The 12,252-nt window shown below is 33.2% G+C and overlaps 3 protein-coding genes across 3 annotated transcripts in view; 1 reads left to right on the forward strand and 2 right to left on the reverse strand.

Annotated features, from left to right (window-relative positions):
- LOC107476611 (indole-3-acetic acid-induced protein ARG7-like) overlaps positions 1-3,266 on the forward strand; it is a 6,174-nt gene extending 2,908 nt beyond the window's left edge. Inside the window, exon 2 of the mRNA XM_016096449.3 lies at positions 2,837-3,266. Within this exon, the coding sequence (XP_015951935.1) occupies positions 2,837-3,107 (271 nt within the window). The 3' untranslated portion in view covers positions 3,108-3,266. The remainder of the gene's footprint in view (positions 1-2,836) is intronic.
- Positions 1,665-2,414, reverse strand: LOC110278941 (auxin-induced protein 15A-like). Its single transcript, XM_021137447.2, has one exon. The coding sequence runs from the start codon at positions 2,095-2,097 to the stop codon at positions 1,822-1,824; it is 276 nt and encodes a 91-aa protein (XP_020993106.1). The 5' UTR covers positions 2,098-2,414; the 3' UTR covers positions 1,665-1,821.
- Positions 3,267-4,281: 1,015 nt separating the features above from the next.
- On the reverse strand, positions 4,282-4,787 carry LOC127745642 (auxin-induced protein X10A-like). The gene has a single exon (XM_052258728.1). It carries the CDS (start codon positions 4,697-4,699, stop codon positions 4,424-4,426), a length of 276 nt encoding a protein of 91 aa, XP_052114688.1. The 5' UTR covers positions 4,700-4,787; the 3' UTR covers positions 4,282-4,423.
- Between the last annotated feature and the right edge of the window lie 7,465 nt (positions 4,788-12,252).

A 12,252-nucleotide genomic window follows, 5' to 3' on the forward strand; every position in this document is an offset into this window, starting at 1 on the left:
ATGCTTTTTGCCGATGATATCGTCCTTATGGGAGAGTCATGGGAAGATCTAAATAAGAAGTTGGAGTTATGGAGAGAAGCTTTAGAAGTGTATGGTTTGCACATATGCTGTTGCATGACGGAATATATGGAATGTAAGTTCAGTCTTAGAAGGGAAAACTCCAATATAGAGGTGAAAATTGGAGAGAACACCCTTCGAAAAGTTAAAAGTTTTAAGTATCTTGGGTGCATCATACAGGATAATGGAGAGATTGAACATGATGTAAATCATAGGATCCAAGCAGGTTGGTCAAAATGGCGGAGTGCATCTGGTTTTATATGCGACAAAAAAGTGCCTTTAAAACTTAAAGGTAAATTCTATTGCACCGCTATAAGACCGGCTATGCTTATGGTACGGAGTGTTGGGCGGCTAAAGGGGAGCACGAACATAAGCTGAGTGTGGCAGAGATGAAGATGTTGAGATGGATGAGTGGTCATACGCGATTGGATAAAATAAGGAATGAAGATATAAGGGAGAGAGTTGGAGTAGCACCTATTGTGGAAAAGATGGTTGAATCGCGTCTCAGGTGGTTTGGACATGTGAGAAGAAGACCAATAGAACATCGAGTCAAGATGGTGGATGAGATGGAAGATGGACAAAGGGCGAAAGGCAGAGGAAGACCTAAGAAGACCATCCATGAGGTGGTCAAACGAGACCTACATGTAAACGGTCTCTCTGTAGACATGATACATGACAGAGCACAATGGCGTCGTTTGATTCATGTAGCCGACCCCACTTAGTGGGACAAGGCTTTGTTGTTGTTGTATATATATATATATATAGAAGCAGAAGCTTTGAGGGTTGTCTAATAAAGTTTAGTCCTCATGTTGATAGAATTTCAAGAACATCAATGATTTGCTCAGTTGCTCAGTTGTCTAATAAATCTGTTTAGTGCACAAATGGGTGCACACTACTGCCCTTTCAACCTTCCGTCATCATTATTGAAGCTTCAGAACTTGAACCTCACTGCATTTTCCAATTTAGTCACTCTGTACCTACCTCGAATGTGCCTCACCGGAATCATCCCTGCTGAGATAGGTACTCTTTTCGAAACTTGTCACTCTTGATCTGTCCTATAATAATCTTCATGGAAAGCTTCCAAGATCACTTTCAAGTCTTACTCAACTCATAGTTCTTGATGTTTCCTTCAATTCTCTTAGTGCTACCATTCGTTCTAAGTTGGGTGAATTCAAGAATCTAACATTTCTTTCACTTGCTTCAAACCGAATCGAAGGTCCTATACAACAACAGTTAGGGACTTTAAGAGACTTACAAGAACTACCTCTCTCAAATAGAAGAAGTTGCTGCAGAGAATGATATAATTTGGATTTCATCAATGACACTACTTTCTTAGTATTCTAGAGAAATAACTTAGTGTATCTACAACAAAAGACCACACTTCAAAATGCATTGAATTATCCGAAATTCAAACTTTAATCCAGTTAACTTTTACCATATGCTTCTCCTTCATTTCGCTAATTCACATGGTGGAGTGCTTATGTGCTTTAGAAAGTAAAACTCTGCAGCATTCGATTATAAACTTTTTTTAATAAGACAGTAGCAGCAGCACAACGAAGGAATAAATATCATTGAAGAGAATACACCAAACTAATTGAGTCTATACGTATTTAATGATAAAGTGTATAAATTCATTGAAATTGTGAAAAAAAAAAATTCTGATATTTACATCCTTGGCATCTCAGTGAGATGATAACTACTAGCTTCCACTACAAAATTGTGTCTCAATTAATCTATGTCAGTCTCCTTTAGAATTACATATAGTCAGTTGAAGCAAGAAGTGAGGTCCAAGAAGGCTTCCTCACTGCATGGAATAGTGAGACCACCCATTGGATGATCATATCCAAATTCTTCTTCTGCTTGGCTTAGTAATTCTTGAAATGAAGCCTGGTTCAAATACGAAATGGGAATCACGAACCGCTTCATGTTCTCTCCAACATAGACAGCAAGATAGCCTTTTGGGACTTCCAAAGCCTTTGAAGATGCTTGGTTTGAATTAAATGATAGCTTTCTTCTGATACCAGCAAAACGAAAACCCATTTTTGTATGAGTTGATGAAAGACCAGTCTTAGAAATGAGTTGTAAATATGATACAAGCTTTTGAGTTTCTTATTTCTTGAAGATGTGAATGAATTGTGTTGGTCCTAAATGCTTGCAACCATGAATATTTATATAGATGGAAGGATATGTTATAAACATGTAGCTACTTGAATGATTGGTGGAGGAAGGCTATCAGATGGGACATATTAGGAGACAAAGGCATGTAAGAGATCACATGGTATTGTCCTCATTATAGAGGGTAGGCCAAAAAATTGTAACTTATGTATGCAAGAGAAAATCTAATTCCCCATGGTTTGCAAATACCACGGAGTTTTGTTTATAATCTGGTGTACTTCAAAAGTTGAGGTCCATATTGGCTTGTGAGGCCAACTTTTGGTTCTCTTCTGACCTCAGAACCGTGTTTCAGAGCTATAAATGTCTATCTGAAGAAACATGTGAGATGCCTAAACTCTAAAGCATGTTTGATGGAGTAGCTTTACCACAACTACAAGTGGATAGATAGAGACCTAACCTTTGATAGAAATTTCCAAGACAATACCATGTGACATCTTGTGATCATTTCTCACTTTGTAGACCCCATTTTACAGCTTCATTAAAATTATTTCTTTAGGATAGCAAACTATATATACACTACCTCTTGTGTTCTCAACCAATACAAATCAGTTGCATCTCCTAAAGTATCAAAACTCACATATTTCTCTCATACAAATCCTTCAAGAACAATGGCTTTTCGCATTCCAAGTATTAGAAAGGCATCACTTTCTGCATCAAAAGGGACTAATGTTCCAAAAGGCTATCTTGCAGTCTATGTGGGAGATAAGATGAGGCGGTTTGTGATTCCTGTATGTTACTTGAACCAGCCTTCATTTCAGGAGTTACTAAGCCAATCAGAAGAAGAATTTGGTTATGATCACCCAACAGGCGGTCTCACAATCCCTTGCAGCGAGGATGCATTCCTGAACCTCACTTGTCAATTAAGTGGGCAGTAAATTGTGCTCATAGAGACTGACATAGATTAGTTGAGACAAATTTTGTACAGAAGGCTCTTTCTTTTGATTTTGAAGATTGTCCATTTTGGTCCCTTCCTTGTATCATTCCTTTGAAAGTGTAAAAATAGCACATGAATGAAAGAAAGTTATTGCATCTCATTTGTTGGCTAATTTTATTTTTTATTGGCTTTGTTGAATCTGAATCATCTTTTATATATTTATGCAGCAATTCAAAATTAAGCTCAACATTGTTTTGAAGAAATTCACTGAAGTTGATGATTCATTTCATTTAAATTAGAATTTTGAATGGCGGTTGAAACTACAATTGTAAATCTGTTATGAACTCACAGTTTTCTTATATTACAAGTAAAAGGAAGAGACATTCCATGTCATTATAAATAGTAACACAAGCTGGAGACGTTCCATGATTGAGTGTCATGAACTTCAATTTTCACAGTGATTCTAATTTTATAGAGGGCTGTGTTATAGAACTGCAAATTCATATCTTAACCTTTAACATCTCCATTACATTCATTTTTGAACACATAGATTGCTCATAATTTCAGAATGCAGGGAAAAAAAGGTGAAGGGAACATTTAATTATCCAAACATGAATCCAATTTTGATTTGATGCATAAATAAGAGATGATTCAGAAAATTTAACCAAAAGTTAACCATATATTGAGTAAAATTGCAGTTGGCCTTGGACGAAAATAGAACTTAAATCAGTTAAATGTAAGACTGATCTTTGCTTTTTGAAAATGTTGAGGCATGGCTAAAACTTCAATAAAGAAATAAGAGAACAGACATATATAAATAAATAAGCCATACATCCCATGTTAGAAATTTCTTTAGCTATATATTTAGTGTAAACTTGCATTGGCAGGTGGTAGAAGCAGTTTCTTGTGTATCATTGGTGCCATGAATTAAAATTTTCCATAATTCTATCTCTTTTTTCTATTTTAAAATCTTATAATTTTATAGGCTTGAGAATTAATGCAACCTATGAGAACAAATGAACAATGAAGTATGGTTTATCTTACACCAGGCAGAATTGTCACTACTAGATACTGCATATTGTTCCGTTTGAAGAGGTAAGATAAAATATTTAAGAAAGAAAAAAAAATGAAATACTAGAGTAGTTGAATTCTTTCTTTGTCATTAAACCAAAAAACAGAGGAAACACTTTGAACTTGTCATAGTAATGGTCATTCTTCTTTCATTTACTTAAAAAAATGTGTAATCTTTACAAGTAACCTATTGTACAAAATGTGTATACTAATCTATGTCAGTCTCCTACAGCATGCGATTCGTCGTCAATTCAAGTGAGAAGTGATTTGTTGGAAGACATCTTCACTGCATGGAATTGTTAGACCTCCCATAGGATGATCATATCCAAACTCTTCCTCAGCTTGGGTCAACAAGTCTTGGATTGAAGGTTGGTTCAAGTATGAAACGGGGATCACAAACCGCTTCTGTTTCTCTCCGACATACACTGCTAGATGCCCCTTTGGGACTTCCACAGATTTTGAAGCTGCTTGGCTAGCTGAGAATGATGATGTCCTTCGAATAACAGGTAAACGGAAACCCATTTTTTTCTAGTATGTATGTAATAATAACTGCAAGGGAAACTTCCCAAGTTTAAAAGAAGAATGCGTTTTTAAGTGTTTGACACTTAAGATTGCCAATGAGTTGTGTTGTTTTTGAAGGCAAGAGCAAGTGTATTTATAGATTTTAAGATTCTCTGGAAAACTATTTCTAAGATGAAATATTTTTTTAAATGATAGGAATGCATACACATCACTACATGAGAGATCACATGGTATTGTCCTAGAGGCCTCTCTCAAGGATTAAGCAGTTGTTTGAGAATGCATACCCCACCTTGTCAAGGAATGGCTAATAAAGCAGCCACTTGCAATCAAACGATAGGTGCTCAAGTGAAACTTAAATGTTAGTTCATAGTAGATAATACAAGGCCCACCATATATAATCAAGAGGAAGTGTAATTGGAACATGTTTGTCCATGGTTTCAAATTCCAGTTGGAACTGCTTCTAATCTGGTGTACTTGAAAAAGCTGAGGTTCATATTGGCTCACTAGCAATAGTTTCAAAGATAATAGACAAAGTCATAGTCAAGGTTTACAATTTCACTGTTAGAAGCAATCTCAATTTGAATAAACATGTGAGATGTCTAAAGCATGTCTACTAATTAATGGAGTAGCTGTAGTACAATGTAAGGTCTTCACTGTGTAATAATAATGTAGATCTCATTAATTTCAAGAGGCTAATCTGTGGGACATTATATGAAGAAGTGGGGTATGCACTCTCAATGAACTTCCTAACACCTTCAAGACAGTATCATGTGATTTCTTGTGATGCATAATACATTGTCAATTTGGTAGACCCTATCTTATTCAAAATTATCTCTTCAGGAAATTGGTTTGAAGAAGATCCTAGCAACTATATATGCACCACTTCTTGTGTTCTCAAGCAACACCAATCATTCACATATCCTCAAGTGATTACAAGTTTAGAAAAACTCTAATATTTCTTTCTCCTAAAAAAAACAATGGCTTTCCGCATACCAGGTATTAGAAGAGCAACAAAGAGCAATGATGTCCCAAAAGGATACCTTGCAGTTTATGTTGGAGATAAAATGAAGAGGTTTTTAATTCCTATATCATACTTGAACCAGCCTTTGTTTCAAGAATTGCTAAACCAAGCAGAAGAAGAATTTGGTTATGATCATCCGAATGGCGGTCTCACAATTCCATGCGGGGAGGATGAGTTCTTAAACCTCACTTCTCAGTTGAGTAGGCTATAAATCATGTAATGGAGAATAGATTAGTTGAGAGGAACTTGTACAGAAGGCACTTTCTTTTTGAGATTTTATATTTTCGTTTCTTCCTTGTATCATTCATTTGATAAATGAGAAATTCATGACAAGATATTGTTTAAACAAATTCAGCTTGTGTGAAATCTGAATGAAATCAAATTTATGCATCAGTAGCATTTTCAAGTTTGAGTACATATAATGTTGCCATTGTCAATCTCTCTTTGACTCAATGTTGTCATACCATGGAGGACTATGTAAGTTCGTTAATAGAGTTTCTGTGGTGGCCAAGCTGGCTAAGGTGAAGCCACCATACACTGCGTGACACGTGGAACTTTTTGAAGGAAGTTTGGGCGTCCTTTGACAGTAAAAAAAACTAATTAAAGACAATAAAAACACCATTTAGATAAAGAGGTCTTCTTTTAAAAATACTTTTTAAAATTTAAAATTTAACACATATAATAAATTAAATTATGTTATTTTTATTAAAATTAGACTGGACAAATCAGTTTAGCAAAAAAATTAATAAATTAAATTTTAAATTAATCTAAATTAATATTTTTTTACAAAAAATAACTACAATATCTCTATTTAAAATAGTCCTATTGAGTTTAAGAAATTAATTTTATTTATCATTTTGATCCATAACTGTAACACCCTAATTACCCTAAGTCTTACATCTAGCTGTAAAGTAAAGGTTAATCAAATGTTACGACAATTTTAAGACTCATATATATTTATATATATAGAAGGAAATAGTATATTCTAGAAGTCCGATGAAGAATTAAGCTCAAAAACAGAATTACAAAAGCGCGAAACGTTCACACGAAGTAACGCCCAAGACACAAGGTATAGATGCAAGAGAATAAAATATATATAGATATAAGAGTATAATAATCATAGGGAACTAGCAGCAGCTTGTGGAGTTTAAGCCGACGAGTTATATACAGACATACAGAGTTTTGGAGTTAAAAACAGCTTATACAACTATTCTCTCAAATAAGTCTCTAAGGTCATAAAGATAAATATATAAAGATATGTGAGAGTAACTACAACAAGGTTAAAATAGAGATAAATAAGGAAGAAACCATACTCCATTCTGTCACCATATCCGCAATTTCACTAAGGTGAATTACGACCTGCATCTGAAAAACAACAACAAAGTATGGAATGAGAACCGGAGGTTCTCCATATGGTAACAGTGCCCAATGATGTAGGATATAAAATTCCGGGACGCCAAAGGCAATCCTAGACTTCATATCCATCACAAGATTCAGTCTTAAGGTAAACATTAAACATATCTTATAACCATAACATAATAACAGGGTAATCTAACTTAGGGGATTACTAACTAATCTAGTCACCGCTGTCCCACAGCCTTCGCCACCCTACCCTCCGTGCGATCCCATCGCCACCGCCTACCTAACCTCCTCAGCACCAGACAAACACAGATAATGCAAGCAAAGAAAACACAAGTAATATTCAAATATGTAACATGTAATTCAAGAAGCAAGTAAGCATATTATACAATTAAGCAAACCCAAGTAATCAAAGCAAACAAACACATAAGAGATGTATATGATGAATGTCTATCCTATTGGCTCGTGATATCACTTGTCGGTCCGTAAATGCCAACCCAACACATCCTCCCTGATGTAGCCTTTTCTACCACGCTAGGGATATAGTGCCCTGCACACTCATGCAGCAGCTCTTCTGCCACGCTAGAGATATAGTGCCCTGCACACTCATGTAATAGGGAGTCTATTACGCCAAGGATATAGGCCCCGCACACTTCCTGCAGTAGAGAAGGAACCAACCACAACAAAATCATGCAGCAGAACAATCTGCTACGCCGGAAATATAGGCCCTGCACACTCTCAAAATTCAGCGAGTCATGCGACAGAAACATCTGCCATGCCGGAGATATAGGCTCAGCACACTCTCAACAACAATCCAGATCATCATTTTTTTCGAGTCCTCGACTTATCACAACCATTATCAATTCATGATTTTCATTCCGAACTCATAGTTCCTCAATTCTCATCTCATATACCAATCATTCTTTACGCTCCACCCAACCCATTCTCAGCATACCAGAAACCTAAGCCTCCATTTTCTAATTTTTCATAATAATCGTCAATTAAAATCCTTTAGCTATATCTCATATCCTTCATACTCAAAATTAAGCCCAAAAGCCTTAAAATGATGTTTTAGAAGCTTACAACCGTGTTGGAAAATTGAAACAGTTGAAAACAAAGTTTAAATTTATGAAACAGGGCGTGTGCGTATGCACAAGGGTGTGCGTGCGCACGCCCAGGAAGATTTTAAAAGTGTGCGTACGCATAGGGGGTGTGCGTACGCACAGGTACCAAATCTTGTAAGGTCTGTTCGCTTGCACAAGGTGTGCGAGCGCCCCCAACAGACGATCTTTCCCAACTTGTACGTACGCACATGACTGTGCGTACGCACCGGTTGCAATTCATCCTTGGTATGTGCGCACACAAGCTGTGCTAACGCTGCAAACAGGGAGCTTTCCTCTGTGCGTACGCATAGGTCTATGCATCTGCACAGATCAAGATTTTCGCAGGGTTGTGCGTGCGCACATACCAGAAATCACAAAATTCTGCAACTTTGCAGAATTTCAGATTTTTAACACCAACTTTGAATTATCATAACTTTCTCTACAAAAATCCAAATCTTACAAACTTTATATCAAATTGAAGGGTTTTCAATAAGCTTTAATTCTAAATAAATTTCAACGAATTTGGAAAATTGAGGCAAAATTTATGATCAGACAAAGTTCACAAAAAACCTACTTTTACCAAAAGTCTCAAAACCTCAACATTACCAACATTTCCAACCAAAACCAAACCAAAACCACTTCAAACTCCAATTTCTATCATGATCTACCCTTCATAGCATATTATACCATTCTTAACCATCAAAACCTCAATTATATGATACCAAAATCAATCCTCCATCAACACTTTCCTCAATCCTAATTCAATCATTACCAAACATCAAAATCAATCCCATTTCATTTCAATTTCAATCTCTTACACCATCTTTACCAATTTCAACATCATAATTTATCAACATATTCCAAAAATCATCAACTCATCATAATTCACATCATTTATCAACAATCTCAATACTCACCTTCAATATACGAACAACATCACTAACCATTATCAATCATCAACCATATCAACAACAATAAATCACATATCCAACATCAAACATCATAATCCTTAAATACCAACAGTCATTATCAAATTCACATATTCCTCATCTCAAAACTCCATATCATCATCATCTTCATACAAGTTATCCTCACACATCAAAATCACATACAATCTTTCATCCTCAACATATCAATATTATTCATCATACATCAACATTCAACACTTCAACAATCATTATAATTCATTCCTATCCTATCGGTCACTAGCCTAAGTGTCGATGAATATTATATACTACATAGAAGAAACCGAAATCATACCTTGACCGATTTCTAAACGCATCAAACACCAAAACGAAGCCACCAAACTTAATCCAAAGTCTCAACCAACTCCAACAAACACCAAAGCTCAACTAACAACACATATATCACCAAAATTAAAACCTAAAAACCACAACATACAACACTACAAAGGTTTATGAGCAACTCACCTTGTCCAAAGATGATTGAGGCAATTTCCAATAATTATCCACTACTAGAGATCACCTAAACAACCAAAACCATAAAACTTGCTCAAAAGCCAAATCCAAAACGTGCAGAAATCTAGGGCACAAAACTGGAGAGTGAAACGCGATTTCTTACCAGCTTTGCTTGGATAGAAATGAAGAGCTTGTCGAGAGCTTTCCGTGGCCGCAAACGGCTCCTCAATCGAAACTCCGTAGCTTAAGATATGGCTCCCGGAAGGTGGAGGTGAATAGTAAAACCCCCACTTCTCTCTTCTGAGTCTTCTCTCTTCTCATCAGCACCCCTCTCTTCAATTTGAAGAGAAATGAGCTGAAATGCTCATTAAATGGGCATATATATGTTGGGCCTTGGGTCCGGTTTGGATCCGGTCCAATCTGTTAGCGTTTTTTGTTCGTTTGACACTTTGGACCAAAACCTTTAAGATTAGTGTCCGGTTTTCAATTCTAAATTATTTCTTACCCCTTTCAAAACAATAAATAAATCTTCAAAATACTGTTTTCCAAAATACGCAATATTGGACAGATTAGAGTCAGGCTTAGTTTGGTAAAGCTTTTACTTTTTAAAAGTAGCTTATAAAAGTTAACTTTTAAAAGATGGCTTTTTAAAAGTTGTAGCATTTATGTTTGGTAAATCAAATCAAAAACAACTTTTAATAAACATAAGCAACATCAATTGTGTTTGGTAAAATAGCTTTTAAAATTTAAAAATACTATAATAGACATAAATGCAAACATTAAATTTGAAAATTAGTTAACATATGAGGTTATATTAGACTTTTAAATTTTGAAAAGCACAAGCCAACTTTGAAAAGCTCTATCCTAGGTGCTTTCAAAAGTATCCCGATCTTTTAAAAGCTGCAAGCACAAGCACATGATCTTTTTGATTTACCAAACACAAAATGAGGAGCTTGAGCTTTTAAAAAGCACAAGCACATCTTCAAAAAGCTTTACCAAACCAAGCCTCAGTACTGCCAGCTTAGACGCCAATACGCATTTTTACAAAACTTTTCGAAATAGATATATTTTTCAACTCAGAAAAATTCACTGAAATCAAATTTCACATTTATATTTTCAAAATAAAACTTTTAAATTTTGAATCTATGTCGGGCACTTAAAATTACTATTTTTATTAAAATGGTTTTATGAAAAACTCTGGTTCTTACAATAACTATCTATTGTGTTAACTTTTGAGTTATTAAATATTTGGTCAAAGAATTTTTTTTCTTTGATTTTGATATCTAGATGTATAACTATTATATAGATCCTTATTATTTTTCACACTTACTTGTTAAATCATATTTTATTTGCTTTAAGAAAAAATTTAAGATATCAAACATTTAAATTTTTTGTTAATCAAATTATCAAAATTTGTCAATAATTATAAAAAAATATAAAATATATTATATCTTCTTAAAAGAGTAATATTATATGGAAACTACTCTTTTAGCTACTATTAACCTATACAATTGAATATAAAAAATTTATATTGTTGAATATTTCTCCTATTTTTAATACTATTTTGTAATAATTCTTAATCTTTCTCTAGATCTAATATATCAACTTCTATGTCTCTAACTAATAAAGTTTTAAAGATTTTCTTAAAGTTTTATTTAATTTCAAAACAAAATAGTAATTTCTATATTGTTTTTTTTCTAATATTTTTAGAAAATTAATTTTTATGGTTTTCTATTTATAAATTTGAGATAAAAAATGAAAATTTTAATAAATAATAAATTATTAATAAATAAAAATAAAAATAAAAAAAAATTATCAATAAATAAAAATAAAAATATTATAAGTTATTTTAATTTTTTTAAATTTAGAATAATTAAATTTAAACTAATTTAGGTATAATACTAAAATTATTATGTTGTTATTATATGTAACAATTAAGATAAAAATTTATAAATATTTGTAAATTTATTTTTTTTCAATCTTATTTAATTTGAAATAGATATAAAAATTTAAATTTAAAAAAAAATTTCATATAATTTTAATTGCTAAAAATGTTTTTTTTTATTTTATATTCAATATCTTAAATCATTGTTAGTTACATTATTCTTTCAAAATTTTTAATTTTTTTTATTTTTTTCTTACCATTTTTCGTACACATATTTATCATTATTTTTTTCAAATTAAGTGAAAGAAAAATATAGAGAGAGTACTACATGTACTCCATAGCATAAAGAAAAAGATAACATAAATAGAAGTTATGTGTAAAATAAAAAATAATTTTAAGAAGAATGAAAAAAATTAACTAATAATTATATTTTTGACCTAATTTTAAGAATAAGATAACAATTATATTAATCACTATTTATTAATAACATTAACATGAAAAAATAAAAATTAAATACCAAAATTACATGATGCAATTATAACATAAATAAATAAATAAAATTTTTTTTCAAAAAAATTACCATTCTAAGATAATAAATTTACACTTACATGTACTACATTCATTAAGCATTTGGTTTCGTTCAGTAGGAATTATCACAATCTATAGAGATATAAAACTACAATAATCCTATGTCACCGGTGAAAGAACCAAAATTTTAATAGGGTTAAGATAGAAAAGTGGAGATTAAGCACAAAACTCTTATTTCC

The sequence above is a fragment of the Arachis duranensis genome, chromosome 3 (assembly GCF_000817695.3).
Source record: "Arachis duranensis cultivar V14167 chromosome 3, aradu.V14167.gnm2.J7QH, whole genome shotgun sequence".
Taxonomy (NCBI): domain Eukaryota; kingdom Viridiplantae; phylum Streptophyta; class Magnoliopsida; order Fabales; family Fabaceae; genus Arachis; species Arachis duranensis.